We start from the raw sequence: 15,346 nt of genomic DNA, 5'->3' as shown, positions 1-15,346 counted from the left end.
TTCTGTTCCTGCACTACAACTAGTATTGAAAATAACATTTGCTCATTTTGTTCCTTGGATTTATAATTATTATAGCTATAATAAAGAAATTTACAATGTGTGAAGTAACAAAGTAAGTGAAACATGTTCTTAATAAATCTGTTTTAAGAGTTCAGTCGATATTTTAATTTAACAGACATTTTCTCAGGTTACTAACATGAATTACTATGGGAAACAATATGTTAAAAAAACAAGCTAATATATTCCAACTAAGAGTATTTCAAATTTTCTTTTTTTTTTTGCTTTTTAGGGCCACACCTGTGCCACGTGGAGGTTCCCAGGCTCGGGGTCAAATTGGAACTGCAGCTGCCAACCACCCACAGCCACAGCAGTGCCAGATCCAAGCCACATCTTTGACCTACACCACAGCCCACAGTAATGCCAGGTCCTTGACCCACTGAGCAAGGCCGGGGATCAAACCCACATCCTCATGGCTACTAGGCAGGTTTGCTACTGCTGAGCCACCACAGGAATTCCCAAATATTCTTAATGAGAAAACTGGCAATGATTATTTTAAAATGTTTCATTATCCTACACTATTGTGTTAATGTGCCAAAATTAGAGTTTGAATTCAAGCTGCTATGAGTTTCTTTAACTCAGAATAAGGTAAAATTTAATCAGATGCCACATAACATATAAAAACAAAATACTTTACCTTTAGAGGCCTGCACACACCCTCAGTGATATGGCCAACAACTTCTTGAATATTTTCTTCAACACCTACAATTAATTACAACATAATGGAAATTTTTTTCCATGTTACAGTTTGCTTCACACAAGTTCAAAAAATTAATACTGACAGATATTAATGGCATTATCAACAAACATTTAAAATAACCTTAACAATATTTTATTAAATTTGTTATCTTTTAGGACCTTTACAATATTTTATTAAATTTGATATGTGAGTCAAAAGCCCTCTTTTGACTGTTGATTAATAAAATGAACTTCATTTCTTTGTGAAAAAGAATAAATGTATGAGTCACAGGAAAAAAGATTGTGGAATATATTAACAACGTATTAGCATTCATTCTACCAATGCCTTGTTCTAGGCAGCAGTGCTAAGCATACAAAGTGAGAGTATAAATATGGAAAGCCCACCCTGCAATCTAATGGAAAAACTGACATTTACTAACTCACTACGGACAATTTATCAAGGTCTGTACTGGGTCCCTGACAGGTACTACTTGTAACTACCCTCATTCTTACAGATGGAGAAGCGGAGATTTAGAATAACTTATTTCATCTAACTCCAATTCATCTCAATGTTGCCTCCCATGCACCTTACTACCACCTTTCAAGAAATACATTCTTTTTTTTTTCTTTTTTTGCTTTTGGAGGCCCACACCTGTGCCATATGGAAGTTCCCAGGCTAGGGGTCAAACTGGAGCTACAGCTGCTGGCCACAGCCACAGCCACAGCCACAGCAGATCCGAGCCATGTCTGCAACCTACACCACAGCTCACGGCAATGCCAGATCCTTAACCCACTGAGCGAGGCCAGAGATCGAACCCACAACGTCACGGTTCCTAGTCAGATTAGTTTCTGCTGCGCCATGACAGGAACTCCCTCCAGTCCCTTCTACAACCAGTATCTTAAGGTGGTCACAACTAGAAGATTTGAAATTCTATGAACAGACATTAGCTACTAAAAAATAATCATTTTTATGCTTTGAAATCTAGCCCATTTAGGATATAGGTAATTATTCAAAATACTTTAAAATAGTTATGTGAGAATGAGCAACCAGGCTGGGTAGTAGAAATGAAAAGGAGTAGCAGCTTAATGACCTTAGGCAGGTCACGCAGCCTGTGCACGCATAGACAAAATGAACACCACACCACCTTGGCCTTTCAAGTATGGCAGTATACAAGATCTGAGACAGCATAGGCCAGGCACTCCAGAGAGGTCTTAGCAGTAAAGCAGAGGGGTCTAGGCTCACCAGGCAAGGTCCCCAGGGTCCAGTATAAAAGTGTGATCAGTTGTGTGACAAAATGGGAGTGAGAGAGATGAAAGACTGTCAGCAGAAAAAAGAAGAGGAAAACTAGAGAGAGAGAAATTAATTATGATGCTTACTGCATCACCTCATGTGAAGAGTTTATCTCCATAAAGAAAACAGCAATAAGAGGAAAAACAAGGAAGTCGTGTGTGATTTGCTGTATTCAGGCATGAGCAGTAACCTTCTGGAGAACCCACCTTGTGTAGTTACATGCTTTAAGAGAGCTTCAAGGTGTTCCTTCTCAGAAGCAGTAGCTTGATGGAGCCAAGCCAACATATCTCCTACATATCTAATGAAAAAACACAATGTTACTAAAGAATTCCTTCCGAAAAATGCCCAATATTGCAATGCTGTCTAACAACTATACCTCAAAGGGTCATGGGAGTGCATTTCAATGGGTCTAGGTGTACCTCCTGGGCCTCCTCTTGTAAGAGCATCAATAAATCCACGAACAACTGTACTTCTTCTGGCTGTTCCAAACTCATCTAAGGTATACCTAGAGGAAATAAGTTATTTAAAAAAAAAAAAAAGTTGTTTTATTTTTTTCCGAATGGTTATATCAAACTAGTCATGCAATTTCTGAGATAAGCAAGACATCCAAGGCTTTTTTTATACAACTCTCAAGCAATATTGTTTTAAGCAACATAAAATATTTATGAAATGATTATCGAAATGACATTTTGATCTAAAGGTTGCATCTTTTTACTCCTAAGAAAGGATGCTAGGATTTGGAATCAGTAACAGAGGCAGTGGCAATAAAGGATAAAACAGCGGATTTGGTAAAAGTAAAGATCAAAGGAAGGTGGCGACCCTGAGCTCTTCAGGTCTCGGAGCCGCCGGTGTCCAAGACAAGATGCTCCACTGCACACTTGGGCCTGCTGGCCAGTTCTCAGAGGCTGGTTACTGCTGGAGCGCTGCAATCCAAAATATGAGACTCTTTCTTTTATGTTAAAAAATTCTCATATATAATCATCAAAATTTGTCCAAAATAAACTATTCATATTTAAGAGCTTATTGTGACTGCAATATTAAATGTATATTCCTTAAATTTACTGACCAACTTTGCATACAGAGAAAATACTTTCTTTTTTTTGCATACACTTACAAGTCATTTACTAGAGTTGGGGGAAAAGACTTTTGAAGGAGAGCAATGTGCAGAGTGGGAACCCTGAACTAAAAGATTCAACAATTTGGGTCAAATTACAGGATGGCTTAGCATTGCTAAGAGTGCCCATACTCTTAGCCTTTATTTCCCATTATCACCACCCGTTGGCCAACTGATGGTTCTGTTTTAGAAGTAGAAAGGAAAACAAAATATCTTTTCATAGTCCAATGTCAATATACTTGAGACCCATTACCTTTTATATCCCTAAACAGTATTCTATTAGACTGTCTATTAAGGATTATTTCATTACCCTACATATAAATAAAAGTTATCAAAATTTCCTAAGGGTTTCCAAAAGAATGTCTTAGGCTATACTGCTTTCTTGAATATTCTACTGATTTAATTAAAAAAAATTACCTTTTTTTAAATATATGAAAACTGGAAGAGGGAATATTTTAAAATAAAAATGTAGTGACTGTTGATCGGAGGTTCCTGAAAAAACTAAATGTAGAACTATCACAGAACTATCATAGATCTGGCAATACCACTCCTGGGCATATATCTGGAGAAAACCTTAATTTGAAAAGATACACACACCTCATTATTCACTGCAGCACTATTTGTAATACCAAGACTTGGAAGCAGCCTAAATGTTCATCAACAGAGGACTGGATAAAGAAGATGTGATATATATATATACAATGGAATACTACTCAGCCATAAAAAAGCATGAAATAATGCCATTTGTAGCAATATGGATGGACCTAGAACTATCATAGTAAGTTAGTCAGAGCAAGACAAATATGGGAGATCACTAATATGTGAAATTTAATAAAAAAATGACACAAAGAACTTACAAAACAGAAACAGACTCAAAGATTTTTAAACCAAATTTATGGCTACCAAAGGGGAAACAAAAGGGGACAGATCAATTAGGAGGTTGGGATGAACACACATACTACTCTATATAGATATGTAACAAGGACCTACTATACAGCACAGGGAATATCCTGTAATAAACTACATGGGAAAAGAATCTGAAAAGGAATGGATATATGCATATGTATAATTGACTCACTTTACAGTACACCTGAAATACAGCGCTGTAAGTCAACTATATCCCAATAAAATTAAAAAAAAAACTCTCCAAAACAACCCCCAAAAAAGGGTAGTGAAATGGTTAATAGCTAAAATTTTTAGGACTCTGAACCTTTTCAAAGCACTGTTCACTTGTAACCAGACCATGATTGTTTGTGGTTTTTTGGTTTTGGTTAAAAGGAAATGGTTTTGAAATTCCTTGCAGTCATACCAGCAACACATCAAATGAAAATGTATGAAAATACAGCAAAATGATGAAAATGCAGCATCAAACTATATTTTGCTAAAGTGCACAACTGTCTTGCATTCACTTTCTATTTTTTAAAACAAAGTATATCTAAAATGCTCATTTCTATTTTTTCCCCTCATGCTCCTAAAATTAAAAATGTCCAGGGTGAAGAATGCATTCCTTTAAATAATGATCAATTCTATGAAATGACTTATGATCAGATGACTCATCATAGCAGAAAATTCACAAACTTAACTTTTTAAATATATAAAACTAATCTTTACCCTCAGGACTCAAATGGCCACACAATAAACAGAAACAATGTAACTTCTGTCTCTAGGACTACTCACTGTGACCACAATTTATATTAGAAACCAGTGATGGAGTTCCCGTCGTGGCTCAGTGGTTAACAAATCCGACTACGAACCATGAGGTTGCAGGTTCGATCCCTGGCCTTGCTCAGTGGATTAAGGATCCGGCATTACCATGAGCTGTGGTGTAGGTCGCAGACGCGGCTTGGGTCCTGAGTTGCTATGGTTCTGGCGTAGGCCGGCGGCTACAGCTCCGATTCAACCCCTAGCCTGGGAACCTCCATATGCCGCAGGAGTGGCCTTAGAAACAGCAAAAAAAAAAAAAAAAAAAAGAAACCAGTGAATTCGCTGGCATTTTAAATTAGGGGAAGGGCAATTTAAAAAGCCTGACAAACACTAGAATCTAATCTGTGTACTATAAAATATAAATAAACATTAATATTAATGCTAATCCTCCTGCAATAAATACAGTTTGAAGAACAGCATGAGCTAAAATGAACCTTCAATGATAACTGAAGACTTGAAACATCTTTTCCTAAAAACAAAAAAATTTCTTTGACCAAAAACATTCTTTTCCAACAAAGGTCAGAAGTTGAAAATGTAGCTTTACAAAGGTCAGTGTTAAAATTATGTAAATATTCTAAAATGCTTCTAGTTAAAATAAAAAATTTAACCTTTTCTCTGTATCTAGCCATAGTAGAAAAAGAAAAAATTCTGGTCAAAATGCAAATTAAGAAATGAAAAATTTCTGTCAAAAAAATTAAAAGATAAAAATTAGTGTAAAAGCCTAAGAAATGCAACAAATAAAGAATGAAGAAAAATCAGCATTGTACATATATTACTACATTCTTTAATAATTTACAGGCTGAAGATCTACCAAGACAACATCAATTTGCTCATTTCTACTTGTAATAAATTTATTTTTGAAGAAACTTATGTACTTGATTAAAAGTTAATAATGCCTTAGCATTCCAGTTATTTAATACCTAAGAAAAATAGAGTATGGCAACTTTTCCCAAACACTTCGGTGAAACTTTTACACATCATTTAAATCAAGGTCCAATAGCGCCTTCTGGTGGTGAAAAGTTTTCACTAAATTTAAAGAAAGCACTACTTTGAAAATAGGTGATTACTTAAGATGAAAAGCCTATCTTTTTTTTGGCATTCCCCTCAGAGTAATCACCTGGCACTAAAACCCTCCTCGTTTCCTATTCAACCTCTAACTCCTCGTACAACCTCCCATACTGCACTATTGCCCCCAGCTCCTGACATGTGCCCTGTGGAGAGAAATTTTTAGTTCTGTTCTTTCTCTGTATTTCAAGCATTTTGCCCCACTGTCATGCAGACCCTAAATACATCTCTCTTCGGCTGAAAGCTTTCCAGTTTATCTCCTTTCAAAATAGAAATAATAGTTACTATTTTGTGATGAGCAAAGCATTATGCTAAATACCTTATGTGAACATTCTAATTTAATCTTCACAACAACAGCAAGATAGGCTCTATTTTTACACTCATTTTACAACTTAAGAAAGCTGAAGCTTATAAAGATGCATGGGCTCATCTAAAAAATCTAACTCAGAGCCCACATTTTAAACCATACGCAACACTGCTCCAATTGTTGATCAAGAATCAAAATTTAGGAAAAAACCATTTATGTGGTAGAAGTCAGATGACCTTTTTGGATGCCCAAAACATACATGGGCATTTTTTTTAAAAGATTAATTTTGTGAACAAATATGAATCTGTGAACAATATAACACATTATTCAGCAAATACCAAACCAAACACCAAATGTTCTCAGTACTAAAAGATTCTCATACTCAAACAACAATACACTAGAGTGAAAAAGCTGGGAAAGACACTCCAGAGGCGGTGAGGTCTGCTGAACTGGTGGTCAGCAGTGACATGAGCTAATCACAGGTGCCTGCACCACTGCACCACACGCTGGGCTACTCTGATCTGACTCCTGCTACTAATGCAGGAGCCAGTGCGAGCTTCCGCCACTTCCTAAAGGGCTGTGTTTCTTGGCAATCCACACCTTGCACCTTCTGTTCCCTCAACCTGAGATGTCTCTCCTTTTTCACCCAGGAAAATGCTTATTAACCTTTGGATCTAACTTTACACCTACTCTGCAGAGGAAACTTTCCCTAATGTTTACACCCTTACCCACCACAGACTACTTGAGTCACAGAGCACTGGGGACAGGACGTTTAAAAAACAATTAATACATGCCCTGGAGTAGATCTGTTTATGTCTGGTTCTATAAAATAAAGCAATTTGAAGGCAATGTTTTACTGATGTTAAGTCTGCCACACTCAGAACTGTGTTTAAGACACACTGAGTATCCAGTAAAGCAGCACTAGGATGTTATCATTTTATGCAGCTGTGCCAACATTTGTGTTCTGGAATCTCACTATAGGACAAGTAAGGTTCCAGTCAGAAAACAGAGTAAAAAGGAAACCCTCCCAAAATATATAAGCATATGAAAGGCATGACTCAGAGCAGGATGGAATGCCTCTGCAGGAGACGCTGGCTTTCTGTTTCCAGAATTTTTTTTTTTAATTTTTTTTTAATTATTTATTATTATTATTTTTTTTCCCACTGTACAGCAAGGGGGTCAGGTTATCCTTACATGTATACATTACAATTACATTTTTCCCCCAGCCTTTCTTCTGTTTGTTTCCAGAATTTTAACTTCCCACTTGGTCTTCCTATTTTCATACTATCCCAGTCATCAAAAATTTAAAAAAAAAGAATTTATTTCTATTTTGTATTAAAAAGGAATTTTTTTTTTTTTGTCTTTTGGGAGCCACACCTGCAGCATATGGAAGTTCCCAGACTAGGAGTCTAATTGGAGCTGTAGCCGCCAGCCTACACCACAGCCACAGCAACGCGGGACCCGAGCTGCCTCTGCAACCTACACCACAGCTCATGGCAATGCCGTATCCTTAACCCACTGAGCAAGGCCAGGCATCGAACCCACAACCTCATGGTTCCTAGTTGGATTCACTGACCACTGAGCCACGATGCGAACTCCTGAAAAAGGAATGCAAATACAGAATAACAAAAGTACAGGTTAGTAGTGTATAAGGTTCTTATCCAAAGCGTCATCACCCATCTCTTGGCTGGTGACACTTAGAGGATGGAAAACCTGAATGCTTTCTTTTCCTGAATCCTACAAATGGAATTCTGATTTTAGATTTTCTTTTCTCATCTCTGAGTAATTATATTTCCCAGTCTATCTGACCTCCTTCTCTCAGGGGCAGAGTTTATTTACATACAATTTCAGGGTAGTTTCACAAGTTGACAGGTTGGGGGAAAGCCCTTGACCTGTACACAAATAAGAGGTCATCTAGATACAGGGACACGCTGTCTTCATCTCTGTGTTGCATTCCACAGCACACAGTATGCAAACAGGCTGATGCTGCAATGGTACCCAGGTAATGATAAAAACAGCACTGTAAATTATATTATTCAAACTACTGTATGCAAATTTGATAATTCTGAAAATCAAGGTAAATTATCACAGGAAAAGTTTTTATTTTTTAAATTAGGAAAGAGCCACCCACTTATATAAGACAGGTCTGTCCTGTAGAGCTTCCATTGCCTGAGTCAGTACTGGAGATATGTCACATGATTCCTGTGTCAATGATCTGCATTCATCTGAAAAAATGTTAACATTATAAACTTGTTAAATTAAAATCAGGTCTTTATTACGCCTATTATACAGTCAAAGTCTAACCACTGTATGAAAAAAATGCTTAGAAAAACCTAGAGAACATGCCCATCAAAAACTAGATAATGCTGTCAAACTATAAAATTAATCTCAAGTATTTACATAACTTCGAATGACCACCTTTGTTATCTGACGTACCACATACTTTATTATGATAAAAAACAGGGTTCTGAAGAAACCAATCAATGAGCAAATATGCGCTAGATAACTGCTATCTATACACGTGGTGACGTCCAGAAGGGAAGAGAGGACTAAAAGCACATTGTCAGCCCCTCACCTTGGGAGCAATCTTTAAGCAGTTGCTAAAAACGTCTATACAGGTCACTAACATATCATAGTAAGATTACAACTTCAAAACAGTTTAGATCTTAAACTTTTAAAAATCTCTATGCCAGCATGTCCTTTACTTTAACTGTATCCAAAAAATTCTTATTAAATGTCTACTCTGCTCAAATAACTTAGAACATGCTTAGAAATTCCCAAGGTGCTCACACTAGTATAATGTCTAGCATGGTAAAAAAAAAAAAAACAAAAAACAAAACATATGGAATCGGAGATATCTCATGATGACTCCAGAGTCCTTAGGAGTCGGAACGCCACAGTTTGGAAGTACCAAGTACCAAGTCAGATGTCACGGGAGCACACAGAAATCTGAGGGAATGTCTTTGCCTCTAAGAAAACAGAAATCTAACTGGAGAGCCAAGATGTATATACATCAAAAGTTAAGCAATGACAGAGTACTAAATTATTGTCTACCAAATAAATATTTTCAGCCCTTAGTGTTTAGAAATGGGAAAAGTCAGTATGACTTAACATAGCTACGGAGAGTCCCAGGAAGATGTAGAAGCAAAGCTTGATTTTGAAGGTTGAGGTAGGATTTGGATATACAGAGGGGAAGCCAGACAACACTCCAAATAGGAGTAAACGGTACAAACAAAAGAGGTAGAAAAAGAAACAGGTTTTGAAGGTCCATCTATTCTCTATGTCTTAACATCAAGACACCTACTTTGTTTTTAACAGGCAGTTCTGTGAACAGACTACTGAAACATTTTTAAACAAAATTAAAAGAAATAAACCAGTTGTGGTGGGCAAAATAATGGTTCTCCCAAGATCCCTAATCCCTGAGACCTATGAATACATTATCTTCCTTGGCAAAAGGGACACTGCAGATGGCACTAAGGTGACAGACCTTCAAACAGAGACATTTTCCCAGATTACCCCAGTGGGTGCAAGGTCATCACATAGGTCTTAAAAGCAGAAGAGGAGAGCAGAAGAATTAGAGATACGAGATGGAAGAAGAGGCAGGAGAGATTCAAGGTGACAAAGTGATTCCATTCACCCACTGCTGGCTTTGAAGATGGAGCTGAAGGGGTCACAAGCTAAAGAATGCAGGCAGCCTCTAGAGGCTGGAAAAAACCCTCAGTGGCAGCCAGCGAGGTAACGCACAGCTCATTCCTCCGACTCTAAGAACTGAATTATGCCATCAAACTGAAATGAGCAGGGAAAAGATTATTCCTTAGAGCCTCTAGAAATGAATGCAGTTCTGCCCACATTTTAATTTTAGCGTGGTGATTTCTGACATACAGAACTATAAACCAATATACTTGTGTTAAGATGTTAAGATTGTGTTAAATTTGTAATAGCAGCAATAGAAAATTAATTCACCATTGAAAATAGTTATATACATAACAAGAGATGTCTAGTGAACTTTAAGATAATATGGGGAAGAAATACTGCTTGATTTTTTTATTCCCATCCTTAATCATATAGTGTTTGAATGGTAACAGATGCTTAGAAGACAAATACCAAGACGGTATATTCGAATATAAAGGTTTTCTTTTTAAAAATGATTTTTGATTACTAAGATCAAAATGTTATCAAATAAAGACTAAGTAAAATAACAAAATCAAACACTAATTATCATGAATCTAGACTACTAAAAGAGAATGCTTACTTTGAGCCCATCGGTAAAGTCTTTCATAAGATGTTTCTTGAAGCAAGGCCATCTGTTCCATAATTTCTAAACTAAAAAAGTCAAAGACTTATTATAATTTATTAAAAAGTTTTAGTTAGCCAATAGCTACATCCAAGAACCTAATTATTTTGTTTAATTACAGAATAATTTGGTTACAGTTTATTAATTTTTATCATTCTGTGGAAAAATTTAATTTTTTTAAACAGTTTGGTAGTTTATTTTTCTTTCTCTTTCCTTCTTACAGCTGCACCTGTGGCATACGGAAGTTCCCAGGCTAAGGGTTGACTCACTGCTGCAGCTGCCAGTGGACAGCATAGCCACAGCAATACCAGATCTGAGCCACATCTGCAATCTATGAAGAAGCTTGTGGCAATCAATGCCAGATCCTTAATCTACTGAGCAAGGCCAAGAATCAAACCTGCATCCCCACAGACACTATATCAGGTTCTTAACCTGCTGAGCCACAATAGCAACTCCTCAGTAATATTTTATAATTAAATAAACACTGTCCAGTTTTAATACCACCACTTAGATACCCGAGTGCTATTTTACTCTAAACATGTTAGGGTACAACTCCCCCCTTATCCAAACATAAAGATTAAACTTCTATTTCACAAAAGATCATCATGTCACATACTTTAAAAAGAACCTAGAAACTTTTTAAAATTCTGGAAATATAAAAGATAACACAACCATGATCTGAAAAGATTACTCACCCTGCTGTTTGCTGGTTTGTACGCAAGAGAACTTTTACATCGTTATGAATCTGTTTTACTCTTCCAAAGGCCTTGAAAAAATCCTTTAAAATTAAGAATGTAACTTTAAAATTTCTGTTTTCAGGTAAATTACATTATTCTAACTTGAAGTATCACTACAGAGGAAAAAGAAATTATTCCATTTACTCTAATGAAGCCTTCTTACACTGATCACAACATTCTCTAAATTTTTATAAAAAAGTGCAATAAACATTTATTCACATTTTAAAACATATATTAATTCAATATCTACTATGTGCCAAATAGCGTGCTAAAGTGAAAAGAGACAAAATTTATAAAAACAAAATCTCTGTCCTAAAGAGGAGTACAATCTTGGGAAAGAGAAATGCGAACTTTAAGATCATCACATAAAGAAAACATGCTACCACACACCCCCGACTTGATTCAGCACTGCTTTATTATCACTGAAGATGACAGTTTATATAGCTATCATAAACTGTCCTTGCCCCCTCATCCAAGAGCCCAGTGCAAAGCTGGATGCATAAAACATGCCATTAAATACACTGGAGTTGATTGCTGCTGAGCTCCCAGCTTTTTTTTCTTTTAGAAAAAAGATACTGGAGCATTAATTTCCAGATAACCAGTGTTCCAACCATGAAGACAGTAGATGACTTATTTTTCTTTGACGAATAAACTTAAAAAAAACCCTCTGTTTACTATTTCTGCCAGGAAAAAAGGTGAGATATCAAATATTTCAAAGATGAAAAGGTTCTCAAACTACAAGGGCAATAAATACTGGTAAGTAATGCGCCTGCCAATTCTCTCACCTACTTAACACCCTATCACAGGGGACTGAGTTCCATTCCTAACAGTGACAACCATCAAGAGCCTCTCAGTATGCCCCCTCCCTCAGTTCCACTTCAGGAACTCTTCCCGCCCTCAAAACCCAGAGTGATGACTGGGGGCACAGGCCTACAGCAATTCCCAGGTAGGACACAGAAAGATTCTTCTCAGGAAAAACAGAGTATTTTCAAGAGAAAGGAACAACACTTTTCCCTGTTGTTTGCTTTTTTTTTTTTTTGTCTTTTAGCCTTTTCTAGGGCTGCACCCACAGCATATGGAGGTTCCCAGGCTAGGGGTCGAATCGGAACTATAGCCACTGGCCTACACCAGAGACCCAGCAACGAGGGATCCGAGCCACATCTGTGACTTACACCACAGCTCACGGCAATGCCGGATCCTTAACCCACTGAGCGAGGCCAGGGATCAAACCCACAACCTCATGGTTCCTAGTCGGATTCATTAACTACTGAGCCACGACGGGAACTCCCAGCTTTTTTTCCTTTTTTTTTTTTTTTTGGCTTTTGTCTTTTTAGGGCTGCACCTGTGCGTATGGAGATTCCTGGTCTAGGGGTCTAATCAGAGCGATAGCTGCCGGCCTACACCACAGCCACAGCAACGCAGGATCCGAGCCATGTCTGTGACCTACACCACAGCTCATGGCAACATGGGATCCTTAACCACTGAGCGAGGCCAGGGATCGAACTCACAACCTCATGGTTCTTAGTTGGATTCGTTTCCACTGCGCCACGACAGGAACTCCATTCCTGCTGTTTGCTTTTTGAGAGGCTTTATATATAGTTCTGTGTATGTTTGGAAAGAATGGCATGGGTTCAGAAATTAAAACAGATGGAAAAATAAGGAATAGATGTCTAATTCCAGGAAAGAAAAAAAGGTGTATAAAAAAGAATGTGCAATCTCTGTAATGTCACCATAATGAAATAGAAGATGTCATCTAACTGCACTGGGAGGTAGGAAGGAAAGAGAACATGTATGTGTGTGGGAGGAGGGGGCTGGGGGGAAGAGAGATCCTCAGAGCTCATGACAGGAAATCAACAGAAAATAGTTAACATAGATCGTCAAAGCATATTCCTTTTAACTATAGATCTAGAATACAGAATTTACAAAAACAGCAATTAACTAGATTAAAAATGGTTGCCAAAGGAATTAGAGATGGGAAGGAATGGAAGAGGTGATGCAGGATTTCTTTATAAGCTCCCCTTGTATTCTTCGACTTCTAAAAACAAACAAACAAATATATGTATTGCTTTGAGAAAAGCAATTAAGGTAATTTAATACATGCGCCTTAACTGCCAAATTTAAAAACATTTTTAAATCAGAAACATTTTGGTTAGTAAAACAAAGCTTTAAAAAAGTAATTTCTCTAGAATATCTGTAACTGCCACATTGTAAATGACTTTAACAGAAAACAAAACACCTCAGTGATAGGTCCTTCTCTTGTCCCTCGGAGAAGACTCATCTCATCGGATGTCAGCTGGAACTTGGATAAGAAGGCATCTGCAACTTGGGCTCGGATTTCTAATCTCTGACTGCAGTATTTCAAAAAAGGAAACAAAAGAATCAAGCACACTATTTATCTGCATAGCTTTAGAACAAGTTTCATCTCTCACACAACCTTTAAAACAAAGGTGTGAAAGAGTCTCAGTATCTTCAAAAGCCTCATCAGGCATGTAGGTGATAAAACTGGCTGATGCTGTTCAACCTTAGCACAGGCAACAGTAAAATGATGAATTATTATGCAAAAGGAGAAAAAAAGTTCACAAATGGTCCGGGCATTACAAATCCTTAGTCACTTATATATACCATGTAATAACAAAGTTAGCTTACAGGAGAGAAACATGCCCATTAGATTTGCCTTTGAAGCTTGTGCGTGAAGTACACAACAACCCCAAATCAGGTCTGTTATTTTCTAATTTTAGATTAGAAGTCAAGAACTCATGTAGTTATTCCTCATTAATTTAAAAAAAAAAATCACTCCTCCACTTTGCCTTCCCCACTTTTTTTTTTTTTGCATGCTAGTGTAACTTTTTTTTTTTTTTTAAATGGTCTTTTAAATTATACTATTTGAATGCAACCTCTCTAGATCAGCTGATAAATCTGGTCTGGAATTCAACCTGCAGGGATCTGAAGGACCGAGCAAGGTCCCATCTAAAGGCAAGTTAGGGATACAAAGTATGTGAGCAGAAATTCAGTATCTCTGGCTTCTAGATCTTTGTTTTGAAGATATATCAATAAAATGGTAAGTGTTTCACTAGCAGTGTTCACAGAGCAGTAATATTCTACATTCTAACAATATTTATAGAATATCTTCACTCATTTGAAACTGAATACTGTTCACTACCACTGTCTGAATGGATAGCACAAAGCACACCATCTTTGTTTTGTTTCTACTCTTGGGTCATGAGGTTTTAAATTCACAAAGTCAAATGCTCCTGCTCAATGACAGAGAACATCAGAAAGGAAGAGGCCTCCAGGGGGCAGTAACATTCTGCTTTTCTCAAATGATCATGTAAATCACCTAATTAAATATACACAGATTTAAACAGCCTATTTTTTAATCGTCTTATTAAGTAGTGATACCTTTTTTTTAAAAGTTACCTTCACAGGTTTTGTTTTATACTTTTAGATAAAACTCCAGTCGTTACTGCACAGGATTTAAAGTAATTAAAACACTTTATAAAACTCCTATACAAATTAACCATTTCAATTAAAACCTGGGAGTTTCTTTTGGATCTTTATAGTAATTTATAAGGCACAAAGGAAAATTAATCTTAGTTTACTGTCTCATTTTGTTTTAACTAAATCTACCAGAGCTGACCCAGGAACAACGTGGGGAACTGTAAATTTACTGTATTTTACTATATTTTAAAAATCACTTTATGATGGAGCATGATAATGTGAGAAAACACAATGTATACATGTATGTGTAACTAGTTCACTATTCTGTACAGTAGGAAAAAAATTGTATTGGGGAAATAACAATTAAAAAAAATCATTATTACCCTTTAGCTTTACCATATATATTCTTCCTAGGAAAAATTTCACAACCATTCTGACAGAAAGTTGAGGAGTTTTTGTACAATCAAGTAAAATTAACAGGGATCTTCAATGTATGAAGGCCCTGTACTGGGGTCTGAGATGATAAAAGATGCATGTAATGCAGGCCCCTGCCCTAGCTTATACCACAAATAAAATATGGTATCTTTTGGAGAGTTTTTGATATCTAAATTAAAAGTAAATGAAATAAATGTTAACGTAAAACATACAAATGGTTATTATA

The 15,346-nt window shown here is 36.7% G+C and overlaps 1 protein-coding gene across 11 annotated transcripts in view; it reads right to left on the bottom strand.

The window, feature by feature from the left end:
- COG6 (component of oligomeric golgi complex 6) overlaps nt 1–15,346 on the bottom strand; it is a 161,155-nt gene that overhangs the window by 133,251 nt on the left and 12,558 nt on the right. For all 11 annotated transcript variants that reach the window (XR_007131408.1, XR_007131409.1, XR_007131404.1 and 8 more), the window contains exons 5-11: nt 13,484–13,595; nt 11,206–11,288; nt 10,469–10,539; nt 8,348–8,441; nt 2,403–2,531; nt 2,233–2,324; nt 695–759 (exon numbers count right to left, since the gene is read on the bottom strand). Coding sequence is in view for 3 of the 11 variants with exons in the window: in XM_047755946.1 (XP_047611902.1) it covers nt 695–759; nt 2,233–2,324; nt 2,403–2,531; nt 8,348–8,441; nt 10,469–10,539; nt 11,206–11,288; nt 13,484–13,595 (646 nt within the window). In the remaining 8 variants the exon portion in view is untranslated. The remainder of the gene's footprint in view (nt 1–694; nt 760–2,232; nt 2,325–2,402; nt 2,532–8,347; nt 8,442–10,468; nt 10,540–11,205; nt 11,289–13,483; nt 13,596–15,346) is intronic.

Source organism: Phacochoerus africanus, chromosome 13 (assembly GCF_016906955.1).
Source record: "Phacochoerus africanus isolate WHEZ1 chromosome 13, ROS_Pafr_v1, whole genome shotgun sequence".
NCBI classification, from domain to species: Eukaryota; Metazoa; Chordata; class Mammalia; order Artiodactyla; family Suidae; genus Phacochoerus; species Phacochoerus africanus.
Note: the sequence above shows the minus strand (reverse complement) of the source record. Positions and strands in the feature narration are given on the sequence as shown.